This window comes from Rhinolophus sinicus, chromosome 5 (genome assembly GCF_057876585.1).
Source record: "Rhinolophus sinicus isolate RSI-liver-muscle chromosome 5, RSI-T2T, whole genome shotgun sequence".
In the NCBI taxonomy this organism is placed as follows: Eukaryota; Metazoa; Chordata; class Mammalia; order Chiroptera; family Rhinolophidae; genus Rhinolophus; species Rhinolophus sinicus.
The window spans coordinates 75,198,263-75,215,956 of record NC_142505.1 but is presented as its reverse complement, the minus strand read 5'-3'; the positions used below and the strand labels follow the sequence as shown (position 1 = coordinate 75,215,956).

Sequence of the window (17,694 nt, the reverse complement as noted above, 5' to 3'; positions counted from 1 at the left end):
GATGTGTTGCCCCTCAAGCGAGGTAGGTCATTAGAACCATAAAAGTCCTTCAGAATTCCTAAGCCCAGGAATTGTGGATGGTTACATGAGTTCCTGGGAATCTTCCTCCTTATCCCCTCTCATTGTGAGAAGCCCGTCCAGGTAATGTATTTTCTGACCCTCATCCAGGACATTGCTGATCAACAGATTCCTCTTAAAGCAAGTCTGATTCAAAAGGGGGGTGGGGGGTGTAGTTTGGGCCATTTTAAGGACATTTGCATATATGTAATATATATTTTATATATAATACATACATGTATATGTTACACACACACACACACATCAGCATAATTCCACCTTACCGAATTCTGTCTACATACATTCCTCAGAATTTAATGGTAATTTGTTCCTAGTATTCACATGAAATAAAATTTGACTCTTTATAGGCACTGTTTAAATCATAAATCTGTCATGGTAATAGGAAACTATGAAGTTAACCAGGGGCTGTATTTGATCTAGACGCTGTAAAAAGAGTATTGAATAGAGATGGAGTGTTTAGAATCAACTGCACCTGCATTTGAATCTTGACTCTCTCATGGGAAATGAAGACCAGTTTTCTCACCTATAGAATGCAGGAATTATACCACCTACCTCTCAGTTTTTAACAGCTAGGTCTAAAAATGGGAACAAAGATGCCATGATAAACACTTGAAAGGCTAGAAATTTAAACTGTTTGTATGGGAAACATGGAGTAAAAATTTGAGAGTTACAGACTCCATTTTGGAGTACTCCATGAAGAAAATGGATTGACACCAAGAGAGATCTCTGTGTGAAAAGTGTGTAGAAAGAACACTGTAGAGAATTAAAAACCATACCCCAGTAACCATTCTTAGTTTGGGGGTAAAGAAGAGAGTCCATGCAAAGAGATAGGGTTTGATGCAAGAAATAGTAGAGCAGTGCAATTATGAAGTGTCATTGAAGCTCAGGAAAGGCAGTAGCCCCAAGATGCGTATAAATAAGAAAGGCCTAGGATTTGGCTAAAAGGCTTGGCTTTCATTCATTTTGTTATAAAGAACATTTTATTATACATATCATCAATACTTCATGTAAAGTTAATTGCTTTGTATTCTTATATTTAATTAAAGAATATCAAAGAGCATAAAGGACATTAAATTTTCAGCAGAGATGACACAGGTCAGTCAGTCAGTTCTGCTTTGTATTAAATAGTGTATTTTAAGCTCTCTGTTTTTTCTTTAGCTAAACAGCTGTCAATTTTATCATTTCACAAAACCAGTTTTTAGTTTCCTTGCTCTTTTCTGTTGTTTTTCTGCCCCCTGTTTTATTTCTGCTCTGCTATTTGTTATTTCCTTTCTTCTCCTAACTTTGGGCTGTTTCTTCTTTTTCTAGTTCTTTGATGTGTAACATTAGGTAATTTATTTGAGATGTTTCTATTTTGTCATACAGGTATTTATCACTATAAACTTCAGTCTTGGAACTGTTTTTGCAGCATCCCATAGTTTTTGTTATGTTGTATATCCATATTCCTTTGTTTAGAGATTTTTTTTTAATTTACGTTTTGTTTGCTTTGTCGACATTTGTTGTTCAGGGTGTGTTGTTTAATTTCCACATATTTATAGATTTTCCAGTTTTCCTCTTGTTGTTAAATCCTAGTTTCACAACATTGTAATTGGGAAAGATGTTTGGTATGATTTCACACTTCTTAAATTTGCTGAGACTGGTTTTGTGGCTTATCTTATGATCTGACTTAAAGAATGTTCCGTGCATGCTTGAGAAGTGTTTTCTGCTGATAGTATGTCCTATATGTATCCATTTGGTCTAAAGTATGGTTGCAGTCCGAGGTTTCCTTGTTGATTTTCTGTCTGGATGATTATTCATTGCTGAAAGTGGGGTATTGAAATCCCCTACCGTTTTTGTATTGGCTGTTTCTTCCTTCAGATCTGTTAGTATTTGCTTAATATATTTAGACGCTCCACTGTTGGGTGCATATATATTTACAATTTTTGTGTCTACATGATGAGTTGACATCTTTATTATTATATGACCTTTTTGTCTCTTGTTTCCATTGTTTGGCTTAAAGTCTGTTGTGTCTGATATAAGTATAGATACTCTAGCTCTCTTTTGGTTTCCCCTTGTGTTGAATATTTTTTTCCATCCCTTCACTTTGAGCCTATGTGTGTCCTTTAATCTGAAGTCACTCTTGTAAGCAGCATATAGTTGGGTCTCATTTTTTAATCTATCCAGTCATTCTTTGCCTTTTGATTGGAGAACTCATTCCATTTACATTTAGAGTAATTATTGATATGTAATGACTTACTCCTTCCATGTTATTTATTTATTTATTTTTCTGGCTGTTTTGTAATTCTTTTGTTCCTTTTTTACTCTTCTTGCTGTGTTCCTTTGTGGATTGGTGATATTTCGTGGTGGTATACTTCATCACGAAAAGACAGGGTTCTTTGGAAAAGACAATAATGCAGGGAAAATAGAAAGCAGCAGGAAAAGAGGAAGACCAAACATGAGATGGATTGACTCCATAAAAGAAGCCATAGGTTAAGTCTACAGGAGCTGAGCGGGGCTGTTGAGGACAGAATACTGTGGACGTCACTCATTCATAGGGTTGCCAGGGGTTAGAGTTCAACGACATGTAACACACACATGCTCTGATTCCCTTTTCTTTTTCTTTTGGGAGCCTACTATAGGTTTTTGCTTTGTGGTTACCATGAGACTTACATACAACATTTTATAACAGTCTATTTGATGCTGATAACAACTTCAATCACATACAAAACTCTACCCTTTTACTCCCCCCTTTTATGTTTTTAATATCACAATTTGCCTTTTTATAGTGTGTATCCATTAACAAATTACAGGAGCTGTAATTATTTTCGATACTCTTGTCTTTTGACCTTGATACTCAAGTGGTTAACACACCATCATATTACGGTATTGAGATTTTTCTGAATTTATGTATCTACCTTTATCAGAGTGTTGTATGTTTTCATGCAGGTCTAGTGCTGATTAATTCCCCCACCTTTTGTTTTTCAGGAAAGTCCTCTTTCATTTCTCTAGGATAACTTTGCCAGATAGAGTTTTCTTGATTGGCAATTTTTTTCTTTCAGCCCTTTGAATATATCATCCCATTCTCTCCCGGCCTATATGATTTCTGCTGAGAAATCTGCTGATAGCTTAGTGAGGGTTCCTTTGTAGGTTAGTCTTTTTTTCTCTTGGTGCCTTTAGAAATCTCTCTCTCTCTCTCTCTCTCTCTCTCTCTCTCTCTCTCTCTCTCTCTCTCTCGTTGATTTTTGAAAGTTTTATTATACTGTGTCTTGGAGAAAGTTGTTTTGGATTGAAATAATAGGGTGCTTTGTAAGCTTCATAAACTTGGATGTCCAGATCTCTTCTGGTTTGGGAAGTTCTTTGCCATATTTCTTTAAATAGGCTTTCTGCCCCCTTCTCCCTTTCTTCTCCTTCTGGAACTCTAGTGATTCAGATATTGGGTTTTGTTTTGTTTGTTTGTTTGTTTGTTTGTTTGTTTGATAGTTTCTTACAGATTATGTAGGCTTTCTTCACTCTTCATTCGTTTTTCTCTTCAGACTGGGTCATTGCAAAATTCCTGTCCTCTGCCTCACTGATTCTTCTCTTTGTTGATGCTCTCTATTACATTTTTCATTTCATTCATTGAATTTTTCAGCTCCAGAATATTGGTTTGATTTTGTGTGTGTGTGTGTGATTTCTATATCTTTGTTAAATTTCTCATTTTGATTATTATTTTCCTGATTTCATTAAATTGTCTTTCTGTGTTTTGTAGCTTATTGAGTTTTCTTAAAATAGTTATTTCAAATTATTTGTCACGTTAATCATAGATTTCCATGTCTTTGGGTTTGGTTACTGGAAAATTATTGTGAACTTCTGGCAAAGTCATGTTTTCTTGATTTTTCATGTTAATTTAAGTTCTGCATTGCTTTTTTTTTTTTTTTTTTTTTTTGAGGTAGCAGTCACTACCTCCAATTTCTGCTGTCTTCAGGATGGAAAAAAAAACACCCTTTCATCAGCCTTGCTATGGATTCTGAAACCGAGCTGTTGTATGAGTACATGTCTTCCATGCTTTCTGCTCCTTCTTTTGGCAGAATTGTGAAGCTTGTATGTCTTCTCTAGATCCAACAATGCGCCGTATCAGTTGTTTATAGCTTCGCTCTTGTTTTTGTGAGGGTGGCCTACCGTTCAAGTTTGTGGTTTCTCCTTTGCCTGTGGACTCTGGCCTGTTTGCTGTGTGTGCTCCCTCTCTACCAGAGCTTGCTGTCAGGGAGCCAGCAGCAGAGGTGGGGGGAGGTATGGGTTTGGTCCACAGTGCACTGCAGGTGCCCATGGGTCAGTTGGGGGAATCGATGGGTGAGGCTTTCCCCTTGTCTTCTGAGCAGGCTTTCTGTTGGAGTCTAGAGGCATTCAGGAGGGACTGCATCCCTCTAATGCCCTCCAGGAATCTTATATCTCACTCTCCTGATCTGCTGCCTCCCCAAAGTCATGGAGCTTTCACTTTAATGCTCTGTATGCTGCAAGAGAGAAATGAGTGTCTTTGGCAGCACTCCACACAGCTAGGAAAACCAAGCATTCACTGCCCCTTCCCCTTGTGGGAGAAATCACAGGCCATCAAGTTTAGCCCTAAGTTGTGCCACCTTGCGGGGGGTGATGCCAGCAAAGTCAAGCTATTCCTTTTACTCACTCCAGTGCATCCAAACTCTTGTTTTGCTTTGTTTTGTTTTACTTCAACGGAATGCTTGAACTTCTCTGCAAACCTGGACTTCCACATAGGCTCTCTTGTCTGTAAGTGACTGACCAAACCAGTGTTCTGAGGCGTTCCCGGCACAACTGAGGAGCTGGAACCACGTCACAGTCTCCTGTAGATTCCATAATCAGTACCAAAGTCTGTCTGCCTAGGACCTGGTGCACCCGTGGGCGAGGTCCTCCCAGCTCCCTTGGAGTATGGTGCTGCCCCACAGCGCCCACAGAGGCACTTCTGTTCATAGATAAATGCCAACAAGAGACGTCATGTACTGCCATGATGCTGACATCACTCTCTCCAGTCATCTCTTGGTTGAAGTTTGTCTTTTAGTCATTTCTTGAAGAAGGGCTTGTGGGAATTACATTTCCTGAGTATATTCAGAGTGTCTTTCTGTTGCCTTTGAACTTCAGTGACAGTTTGTCTGGCTTTAAAATTCTTGTCTCACGTTTTATTTCTTGGAAACTTCATAGACATTAGCTCCACAACATTTTATGTAATGGTTCAAGTTTCTGAGATTACTCCCAGATTCTTTTCCTTATCTCTGAAGTCATTTATCTTTTACATGGGTGTTTCTCCATCTTTTTTAGTTTGTATCAGATTTTCTGGAAATATGGTACCTATTCAGTCTATAGATTCAGTTCTTTTGTTTCTGGAAAGTTTACTCAAATTTTACCTTTGAATATTTTTTGAGTTCCATTATTTTTGTTTCCTTCAAAGATACCAATTATACAGATTTCATATCTCCTTTGTCTTCCATAGCATTTTCTTTCTCATGATTTTCAACTCTGTCCATTTCCATTGAATTGCTTTTATTAATCCTTTCCTCCGTGTCATTTGCACAACATTTTAGCAGTGTCCTTTTTTGTTTATGTAAGTTCCAGTGTGGCCTTCACTTCTCTGTTGGTTTTATTTTGTCTTCCATTGTTTTCCCTGAACCTTCATAATTTTTTAAATCAACTTCTCTTATATTTTACCTTAGCTCTTATCTCACTACATTAAACTCATTATTTACTTTACTAATTCATTTGAAATCATGTGTAGGTCATTGATTAGTCCTAGTTTTTATTTACTTGTTGGCAACATTTTTCTGCTTTAGTTCCTTAATTAATTGTTTTTCCTTATAGCAGCTTGTTATACATATCCTGTGTTCATTCTTTGTTTTAAATGAAATGAGTTTTTCTGTACCAACTGTCTGCAGGAGGTCCACATGGAGAGGAGCCAGGGCAGTGTTCCAGGCTAGCAGGAGTTGAGCTTTGTGGGAACTGTTTTACCCTGTACTTCTTTCCAGAAAATGGAGATGGCAGGTTTAGGCTGCTTACAACCCAGAGTTTCTCCCTTCTCTCCTGTCTCACTGTTAAGTGGCTCCTCACCAAGATGTTCTATCACTGTGTGTACTGTTTTCATCTTCCTTTCCCTGCCACTCCCTGCTAAAGAACAGAGTCCAGCCCCACCTAATTCTATCTGCCTATAGACTCTGTTGTATTGTTCTAAACAGGGGATTGCTGTTCTGCCTTCAGGGTGAGTTACCTGCTTTGGAGAACTATGGATGGTAGTACAGAGGTAAAGGAGTGGGCAGGAGTTGCAACCTAATTGGCACGAATTATTTTTCAAGTTAGGACTTCTGAGCATGTTTAAAATCCTATAAAAAAGAGGAGACGTTGAATACATGGAGGCCCAGAGGACATGATTAGAACCTAAGGATACAGAAGTATCGTAATCAGAGATGTGAGTGGACAGCATCTCAGAGAAGGGAGGCAGCCTCAGCCCCAGAACCTGCCTCGATTATTATGTAACATTTATGTTCAGCATTACTTAAGCCACTCGTAAACAGATAATGTCTCCATCAAGTTACTTCTAAGTAAAACAAATGAAAAACATTGTGATACCCAAAGTTTGTTTTTTTTTTTAGTTAAATGTCTATTTTATGGAATTATTATTTGTCACTTACATGCAAACTATAAAATAAAGGCTGTAGGTCTACAACTATAGGCCCAGTAATATAGTTCCTCTGAAAGAAGATTTCCCTTTTTTTAAGATCAAGGAGTGCTTTTTATTTATTATTCCTTGGTTCTCCTCTATTTGAACACATTGCAATATGTCCCTGCTTCTTTTAGCTTTATTAGAGAAACCTGGTGTATGCAAGTTACTAATCCGAGTCCTCTCTTTTACGGGTCCCTTTTTAATGTTTTTCTTCTTATCTTTGGCAGTGGCTTGAACCTGGCATCTGTAGCCCGACTCAGAGGTACTTGGGAAAAGTTACCAAGCAAGTATGAGAAACACCTGCAAGATCTACAAGACCTCTTTGATCCATCTAGAAACATGGCAAAGTATAGAAATATTCTTAGTAGTCAAAGCATGCAGCCTCCAATTATCCCCCTCTTCCCCGTTGTCAAGAAAGATATGACATTTCTACATGAAGGTATTTAAAAGTTATTTGAAAATTAGCACGTTTAGCTTTAGCTAATTCTACAGAATTGTGATTCATTATATTTAATACATCTTTTCACCCTAATGATTATATATCACTAAAATAATTATATATTACTAAAGCTTTACCCAGTTAAGTGCAGGAAATGCGATTAAGGTAATTTTGGATTGGTTGCACCCCTAGCTGCCTGGCAGAAGCAAGTTTTAATTCTCTGGTTGAATGAAGCATCGTCTGAAACCTCAAATTATTTCTATAATTTTTTATACACCACATCCATTTGGTCAGAAATAATCAGGGCCATCAGAAGAAAAGATAACATGATTAAAACGCAAAGGAAAAAAAAGACAACAGACAGGGACCCACAAAGGATCCTGATTGTGGAGTTACAGAGACAGAGCCACATGGGCCTGGGAACAAGCGAATTTGTGTTAAGAGACTTTAAAATAACTACTTTGAATATGTGCAAAGATACAAGAAAAACAACACTGAGAACTTTGGCAGAGAACATGAAGATAAAAAAAATAAATGTAAATTGTGAAACTGAAAAAACAATAACTGGATTAAGAACTCACTGATAAATTTAACGGTAAATGAGACATAGTTGAGAGAATTAATAAATTGGACAATAGGTTGAAAATATCCAGAATGGTGAGACAAAAAGATGAGAAATACAGAAAAGAGTATGAGACAGTAGCGAACTTTTATCCCAGTCTACATTCCGTTCATTCTTAGTCCCAGGATATAGCCCTTCAGGATCCCAACCCAAAGTGTTGGAGGTTCACCTGAACTTAAGTTGTTTCCTCTAACCTCGGAAGTCAGGGTGGTGCTGCTCAGTTTTTCAGCTCAGCATCCCCCTTTTCTGAAGTTAGCAGATGTCCCGAGTCAGGCACTGGGAAATGCTAAACCTGCCCCAGATCTTCATTCTTCTTTCAGAGCTTCACTGCCTTGATACCTTTTTGATGCCCCCAGACATTTATTTTTTTCTATTTTTGTCCAAATTTTCTAGTATTTCTCAGCAGAAGGGTTTTCCAGATTGCCTAGTCTTAAACTGTTCCCTTCCTCCGCCCCCCCATTCTCACTCCTTTTTCATATGGAGATACTATGATGCACTGACATGCTCCCTCAAAATAAGTTCATGTGACTTGAAAGTGTTTTTCCTGATCATTTTGTTTCCGGCTCGTGCTGGGACCCTGAACAATTCATATGTCCAGTGTATAGGTGCTGTGTACTCTGAGAAGGGGCCACCATGTGTGCCAGGCCCATGTGGCTCTCAGACTTGGCTTCAGGGACTTGGGGTTCCACAGAGGCACCTCAGGGGCTGCCATGGAAGCTGAATGGGGTCATGCTGTTAAAGACAGGTGTGGAAAAAAACCACACTGCACTAGACACATGGCCCTTTGAACATAAATTGTTTTGCCTTGTGGTTTGAACTGAGTAAGCCAGCAAATAGGCTAAGTCTGGTCTCCTCCCTTCTTAAAGGAAGACCATTTTGAAAATCATGTGAATGTTTTCTTAGACAACTACTTAACAGAAACAAAAATTATGAAACCTTATGAACAAGCGAATTTGTGTTAAATGGTTATAGTCATGATTATAAATTCAAATTCTGGGAGAGGGAAAGTGAGTGGCAGACTGTAAACTGTTTACCCCTCTGAGACAGCCACCTCTTAATTCTAATTAATTATTGCCATTTGGGAAAATACACCTACTATTTAATCCCCCAGCGAACCCCTCCTTTTTTCCTTCAAGAGAAGTCAGAAATTCTTGTTTTCCTGGAATATATTCTATGTCCTAAATGTTGACAAGTCATTTAACAATTTTTTTAAGTATTGTAAATCAAAGAAAACATACCGGGTTAATTAAGCCCAAAGGTCATGCTTTGTGACCTCTGGCTAAAACCTAAGTTTTCGAGTGCTGTAACCTGCTGCTCAAAAGAACAGATGCAGTACCTGCCTGAGAGTGGCTGAGCACCTGGAGAATTGGATTTGAGGAGTGACACATTTTACAGCATAATGAAATTGGTTTTAGATGCTATGCTATTTATCACTTTCCAGTATTCCTAATCATTACTTTCTAGGAATACAACTCCTCCCAATAGGTCGTTCCCTGGGAGCAGGGTGGGACAATCAGTGGGTTTATCTTAAAAGCTGAAGTGGCAGTTTGAGAAAGAAGGGTCTTATAACCCCAAGAATAATAACTTGACTTCTGCTACCTTTATCCAATTTTGAAAATTAAAAACTTTTATTCCATAGGAAATGACTCCAAAGTAGATGGTTTAGTAAATTTTGAGAAGCTAAGAATGATTGCCAAGGAAATCCGTCAAGTTATTCGAATGACTTCTGCTAACATGGACCCAGCTATGATGTTCCGACAGAGGTATGGCCTCGAAGTGTGTGAAAGTGTTACAGAACGGCATCAGGAGTGATGCAGTTAAATCCTGATTTCCCTTTATTGACCATCTGCCATTTGTCGCGTGCTGTACAAAGTGCTTTACACACCCTCAGGGTAATCATTTACCACAGGAACCCTTAAAGATGGGTGATACTGGCCTTTCTTTTACATGAGGAAACTAGAAGCTCAGAGCAGTTAGGTGATATGGCCAGGATTACATAATTGGCTGAGATAAGAGCCCTAGTTCTGCATTGCTTTTGAGTACATAGATAGTTCTGTATTGTTAGTTACTTAAAATATCAGCTAACTTACATGGAAGAAAATTGCTGATCTTTACTGAAGTTATCAGAGAGGACAAATGCTTTCACCTGGTTTCTAACCTAATTTCTATAGTATTAGTGTGTATATGTCTTTTATTTTTACTAAATATTTTTAAGTTCTATTTCCATTTAAGTCATACTTCTTCTAAAATATATTCTTTTTCTCAAGTCATAATACTGCTATTTATTTGTAAGTTCTTTAACAGAACTTAGTGCAAATTTTAACATGTTCCATCTTTAATAAAAGAAATGGTAAATATTATTTTATTCTATATTAACCTGATCTTCTAAGAATGCTTTTTAAAATTCATTTTTAATTATAATAATAAAGCCTTCCTCAAATTATATGAAACTTACAGAAAGTACGTTGCGAAGTTGTTCCCAGTAATCATTGTAATTTTCAAGGTAAATAAACATTAGGGCTTTAATTTTTGGTCTGATTTTCTTCTGGGCCTATGTGCATAGCTTCAGTACATAAGAACTTTAAAAATGAAATATTTACAGAGGCCAACACAATTCCTGTGGCTTAAAAAAGTGTAGTCTACTAAGGAAACAGAAATACTGGTTCTTTAAAAATCGGTGATGGAATTTTTGTAACCAAACAGTATCTGTGTGTGTCAGGGTTGGTTTTTTGTTTTTTTATTTTTGTTTAAATCACTGTTCAGAAGTCTTTGTTTTTGTAAGTAGTTGATCTGATAGTTGCTCTAGTTTAGAGAGCCTCAAAGTATGGAGGAAGGGGTGTGTCAGACTTCCTCTTCCCTACCCATCCCCCTTCTTCCCCTGAGAAGCACCACATGTAATGAGGTAGATCGTTGCTCAACATTGTGGAGATAGAAAACAGTGAGAACCAGGGACCAAAGCAAACCTGGAGGAAGGTTTGTTTTCTTTGTTTTTTAAGTTCTTGTTCTTGTTGCGTGTCCCCGTACAGGGGCCCTGGCATCTCACATGGACCTTCATTTTCTCATGTATGTTAGCATGAAGGCATGAATTTGTGACCTGCTAGACCAGCAGGTCTAGTGCCGACTATGCTTCAGAAATGAGCAAAGAATGAAAATACTGAGGAAGAAATTAATAAACTTGGCTGTTTTCTTGTGAATGAATGGCCTGGGCTAAGTAGAATACAGTATAGAAGAAAATAAAACATGTATAATTAGATTGGATTGAACTTTTGTCAGCCAGTGCTGAAATGTGCTAGCTTTCATTAAGAACATAATTGTTTTGTGGTGCACTTTATGTTGTGTGGACAAAGTAACCCCTTTAATTTTAACAGTAGGCAATTTGCTGACTGAAAAACAATTTCGGGCCACCTGCACTGGAGCTCAGTGGGTGCAGGCCTGGGGTGCGCTGAGGCTGGGGGGGGGCAAAAATATGAATAAATTAATAAGAATAAAAATAAAAAACAATATTTAGTCCAATTGTACTATAAGGATATACAGTATTGTAAAAATTTTTACATATCTTTAATTACTTTTTAAGTTGAATTTGTTGGTCATAATTACTAATAAAACACATTGTCAGAGAAATTTCTGCACTTAAAAATTAAATTATAAATCATTGTTCCTTATAACTTCATCCAGTCACTTAAATAAGCTCAAATATCCTTTCCAAAAAATGTTTAAAAGTTGTACTCCTTAATTTAAGGTTTCTTTCCCTAAACACTTTGAATTCACAATTTATAGTAAATAAATGTTTTTCCGTAAGCTTTTATTAGCATAAGCCTCCAGATGAATTAGGCATTAAAAATATAATTTGTCTAAAGGCATATTTTTAAAATATTGTAGGGTTTTTGGCCTGCAGTGCCTATCATAATTCATTTTATTCCTCTACAGTCCACTAAAGTCATTTTACTATTAAGCTACCGTTTTTTTTCCTAGTGAAATTTTTCTGTTCTATTCTGTCTCCATAGTTTTTCTGGCTCTCAACTGTTGTCTTTTTTCTGTGCTTTTCTATTCAAACACATGCTTCAATGTTTGTGGCTCTTGCTTACAGGAAGAAGAGGTGGCGGAGTCTGGGGTAAGTGTAGAGGTGAATGCAACTGGAATGGAGGTTGTGCAACTCTTAACATAGACTGCATCCTTTTCATTAATGCACGCACATGAAGTAGCATGCGTTCTATTAACCCTGGCAGCCTACATTCCTGACAAATGGCCTTTTGCTAACAAGGTGAACGTAGTGATAGAACCAGCTTTTTTTTTTTCTTTGTCTTTTCGATTATTGACGTCCCATTAAGTCTGTTTTAGATTTTAATTTAGCAGGGTCAGTTAAATGATGGTGGTGATAGGAAATACTTGTTGTGTGCTTGCTATGTGCCATACACTGTTCTAAGCACTTCATATGAATTATTTAATCTCCAAACCACCCTATAAATTAAATCCTGTTACTCCCATGGTGTAGGTGGGGGAAGACGTAGTTGTCTAAATTCTTACATCTGACCAATGGTGGATCCAAACCTAAGTAGTTTGATTCCAGAGGCCACATCATTTTCTTTTATTCAAATGCCATGTTTTATAAAAATATAAGTATGAAAATGGGTAAGAGGTTTGTTTATAAAGGTTACACTTTTCCATCAGTTTTCCAAAAAGAGGCAACCTTTATCTGAGCTATATGATAAAATTGAGTTAGTAAATAATTGAAATAAGTGATTTTAATTCCTCAGATCCACTAATAAACTAAAAACGCAAAGCATTGATTGAATTTTAAATTTCTATTTTTAATTAAAGACTCCCATATCTCTCTTAAAATTGTAATAAAATCAGAAACTACCACCTTTTGTTGTCCAAATAAGTTCGATCTATGCTTATACATCGCTAGATATCTATTTAGAATCATAGAATGTTTAGGATCTTATAAATCATCTATATAATCCTTTGATTGTTTTTTTTGATGAAAAAAGAGATGGTTTTTGTGGATGAAGGGATTGCCTAAGAAGAATTTTATTACTTTAAAACTCTAGTGAATAATGCAGTTAGATACTTTTATTACATGTAAGGACTTTTTGTGAGCCACTTATTTTAACTTGAGTCCTGTCTTATTTGTGGTCTTGTTTTCTGTTGAAGCTTGGTGAACTTGAATTTCCTTTTTCCTCCCTTCTTGTATATTTCTCATGTGTTTTCTTCTATATTACACATTTATGTCTTGGTCTCTTCTGGTCCTTCTCACTGAAAATAGAAGTTGATTCCTGGCATTACTATTACGAAGAAAAATACTTGGTCACTATATCTTAGTGAGAATTTGGGGTGTTTGAGTGACTTATAGAACACATTTTCCAATTATCAGCTTTAGGGTTGCACTGTACGATGCTAGCAGACACTAAGTATTTCCATTTTTACATCAGAGCGTTTTCTGTTTTAAAGTAGAAGACATTTTGTTGTCATTTATAACAGTGTTTTCATTTATTAGAAATTTTGTATGTCTTAGATTTGTGGTATGTCACTCTTTGAATATAAACTAAGATAAATTTATTAAATGTTTGTATTAAAATTTGCTCCTAAATTTTGGGACTTGATTTTGCTGCATTTCTTTGAATCTCAGACATCAGTTATTGGACACACAATTATTTTAGGTACCACTAAACGTATAATTGATGAAAGAGCTGTTATGTAAACTTAGGTATGCATTTTTATCACATAACACCCTTTTGCATTCATAAAAAGGAAAATAAAAGCAAATTAAATTGGTAGGTCTTTCTAAAACTTCATATTCAGAATATGGATCTTCTAAATCATTTTTAGTTATTAGTTTCTGGGTTTCTCTTTTCCCAGACAGTATTGCCTGTGTGTCATCAAATGTATTGGGAATGCAACACTTCTTAAAATAAGTAGTGAAAGAAGTAAAAGCTACTGGTGCTGGGCTCTGAGGCTGGCTTTGCAAATACTTACAGCTAGCGTCCTTTTCACGCCTGCTTTGGGAATGTTGTTGAACTTGTCAGATTCACTACCACCTTTATAACCATTTGGTTCCTGAAAGTTAAAACGGTGATTCGTTGGATTTTCTTCCAAACCGTTCTGCAAATTTTGAAGTTTCTAAATGTGTAAGCAGTGACGACCACGTCATATTTTCTGCTTCACCAGTAGCAATTGAAAGTTGCCAGCAAATGTAACACATTATTTCAGAGATCTTAAAATTCTGAAAGGAAAACACCGTAACACTTTTACAGCTTTGTTTCACTTAATTTACAATGAAAACATTAAGATTTTAGTGTCTATTTTAAACTGGGTATATGAGCACCTAAGAACAGATTATTGTATGGCTGTGGTTGATATATTTAGAATATTTTTGTGTAAATATTAGGCTAACTTAGAAAATCCAAAGATACCTTTATTTTGAAGTGGCAACTGCCTTTAAATAAAGATCATCTTAGAACCTTGTGTTTGCTAGCCTTGTTAGAAAGGACAAATAGCATTGCATTTCCTGTTTTCCTAGATATAGTCACTGTAGAAGGGGGTTACCAAAAAGAGTAGAATTGAGCGAAGCTCTAGCTTGTTTGAATTGTGGTTATTTCTGCCCAGCTTGCAGTTCCATCACATCAGAGACATTGCAGAAGGAAGGTCCAGGTCCCAGCTCCCCAGTCGTAGCACCCACATATTACCTAACCATTCCGTATGTGAGTGAAGCATTGAGTAGCTTTGTATTTCATTTCTGACTACATTGGGTTGAGTATAAGTCCTGTTGTTGTTTTTTATTGGTGTTCTTTCTGAATTTTGGCCAAAATCTGGTTACTGGCAATGTTGGTCAGCATGCTAAGAGACTGGGCCTACTGTAGACAGGAACTGGTGATGGCTATAGTGTGTCCAGTGGCACAGGCAAGCAGAGATGCTCTAGAAACTCCGGTGCAGAAGAGCCCGGTGCAGAGGTCTGCTGAGGATGGACCTGGCCTGACTCGGGCTGTGGCCATTTATTCAGAGTGGGGGTGGGCCAGGGCCAGAGGAATGCTTTTACTTGTCACTATATCTTAGTGGGAATTTGGGGTGTTTGACTCCTGTAACATATTCATTGATTATCCACTTTAGGGTCATATTATATGATGCTAGCAGACATGGGTTACATAGGCACAAACACAAGTCTGGTGGAATTCATTGCTCAGGGGAGAATTGTTCTTTTGAATTCTGCACTGTTGCCAAATCTTAAAACTTAGAACATTGCCATATGTGCCATATTACTTTGCATTAATGCTCTTCATCTTTTAACTCATTTACATCAGCATGCAGTAGCATTAACAGAACAACATTCTTTTAATCTCCAACCTGCCATGTGTACATAATTCTCATCTTTACAGCCCCTTATTCTGATCTCCCATCTTCTTACAGGTCATTGAGTCAAGGCAGCACCAACTCAAACATGCTGGATGTTCAGGGCGGTGCTCACAAAAAAAGGGCACGACGCAGCTCTCTGCTTAATGCTAAGAAGCTGTATGAGGATGCCCAGATGGCAAGGAAGGTGAAGCAGTATCTCTCCAGTCTGGACGTCGAGACAGATGAGGAGAAGTTCCAGATGATGTCATTGCAGTTGGAGCCTGCGTACGGGACCTGTGAGTACAGCTTTTCTTTTATGTGACACTAAGTAGCACAATAAAATAGAAATTAATTTCTCTAGTATTAGACTGAAGTTCCAAGAAAATTGTCACTCACAAAAGATTTCTGACATAGCCCATGCGTCATGTTCTCCTATTAAGCAGATACTGAATCTCATCCATTCTTGAGGATTACTGATGCAAGAAATGGAGGGATAAGTAGTTCGTCTTTAAAAAGCATTATAAAGTCTTGTAAAACCTGGAGCATTATACTGGAGAACATTTTTACTTCCATCCCTAAATTAAGGGTAAAAAAATGTCACAGATAACATTTACCAACTAGAAAATAAAAGAAATTTAATTAAAACATAGATAATAGGTATATTATAGGTGTCAGTAAATAAGGTAAAACAAGAAAAATCAGATGCATTCTGATATTGTTAACATATAACAAACATGGGGAAAGAGAGCCTATTCTCAATGATTTTTTTTTCCTTTTTTTTTTTTTTTAGTACAAAACAATGCATGTGTGTCTGAGTCAAGGCATTCATGAGTTGTAAAAGGAGAAATCAGGGATGGTAAAATACACTGTATTTGTTGGAACAACAAAATAAAGATGATTCTTAAACTATAAATGAATGGGTGTGTGTGTGTGGGTGTGTGTGTGTATACCAATAGGAATCATAGAACTTGATAAAATGTTGACAGAATATAGGATGGGGAAGGTTCCAATTTTCTATTTCTGTGTTTCTAATTGATAGGGGAAATGATAACCATCATAGGTTGGCCCTGAGATTGATAAATGGTATGGTATTTGCATAGAAATAAAAAAATAATATGTCAACAGAGAAGAAAAGAGAAAGTGGAAATACAACCAAATACTGATTTAAAGATTTTAAATGTGACAGTGAATTTTAAAGTACAGGGTAAGGACAAAATAGTCACAGGGATGTAAAACACAGCATGGAGAACATAGTCAGTAATACTGTAAAAACTATGTATAGTGTCAGATGGGCAGTAGACTTATCTGGGGGATCACTTCATAGATTACATAAATGCCTAACCACTACGCTGTACACCTGAAGCTAATGTAAAATAGTGAATGTCAACTATAATTTAAAAATATAGTCACGGGATATAAAGTACATAGGGAATATAGTCAGTGGTATTGTGATAGCTATGTACAGTGTCAGGTGGGGAGTAGACTTGGGGTTACACACCTTTGTGAGGTGTGTAAATGTCTAATCACTGTGTAGTTTTGTACACCTGAAATAGATAGATAGATGGATAGATAGATAAATAGATAATGAGCTATTCAGTAAATGTTGCAAAAACAGTATCTTGAACTCTTCTACCAATAGGAAAAGGAATGGAGTGTGATGGAAAGAACACCTATGAAAGATGGAGATATAACTTGAGTCTCATTTATTACCATTTGAGCAAGGTTCTCCTCATCCAAGATCTGTTTTCCCAAATGTAAAACTCAAGAAAGCGTTTGGAATTTGTTTTATCCCTGTGATCTTTCTACATTAAACCTATCAAATTAGGAGAAACAGATAAAACAATAAAAGCTAATGAGAGCTTTCTGTATGCCACAACCATGCTAAGCACTTTATAAACAGTGTCATTTACTCCTCACAGTAACCTGCCTGTGAGGTTATAATACTAGGATTGTATTCCAGTGAGATAATGCACCAAAAAACTGCTAACACAAAGATGTTGTTACAGTGAAAAGGAAATTCCACAGATACTGAAATACTAGAGAATACCTAGGCACACTCTTTCCTTCTCAATTTGAGGAATGGTATATGGCCATTAAAAATAATCAATGTATATAGACTTGGAAGGTAGCTGGGAAGTTTCCACCACACGTGGACTATGAAGGATAGTGTCAGCCTCGGTGTGGGTGCCTGACAACTGCAGTGGATGCCTGAAGCTGAAGCTGACTAATAATGAATGTCAACTATAATTGTATATATATAGATATAGATATATATAGAGAGATATAGATACATATATATGTAGATATAGATAGATATATGTATCTAGATATATATGTAGTCACAGGATGTGGAGTACAGCATAGGGAATAGAGTCAGTGGAATTGTAACAGCTATATAAGATGTCAGAGGGCCAATAGATGGGGGAGGGGGGTTATCACTTTGTGAGGAGTATAAATGTCTAACTATTACATTGTTTTGTACACCTGAAACTAATGTAAACAAAAGGATAGTGTCAGCCATGTAAAAATGGTACATGTCGAAACTAA

The 17,694-nt window shown here is 36.8% G+C and overlaps 1 protein-coding gene across 11 annotated transcripts in view; it reads left to right on the top strand.

The window, feature by feature from the left end:
• Positions 1-17,694, top strand: part of RAPGEF6 (Rap guanine nucleotide exchange factor 6) — a 183,036-nt gene that overhangs the window by 144,504 nt on the left and 20,838 nt on the right. For 8 of the 11 annotated variants that reach the window (XM_074313473.2, XM_019756037.3, XM_019756030.3 and 5 more), the window contains 4 exons: positions 6,985-7,196; positions 9,458-9,581; positions 11,906-11,929; positions 15,223-15,443. In XM_074313473.2, coding sequence (XP_074169574.2) covers positions 6,985-7,196; positions 9,458-9,581; positions 11,906-11,929; positions 15,223-15,443 — 581 coding nt within the window. The remainder of the gene's footprint in view (positions 1-6,984; positions 7,197-9,457; positions 9,582-11,905; positions 11,930-15,222; positions 15,444-17,694) is intronic. The other 3 variants (XM_019756032.3, XM_019756031.3, XM_019756041.3) reach the window with 1 other exon arrangement.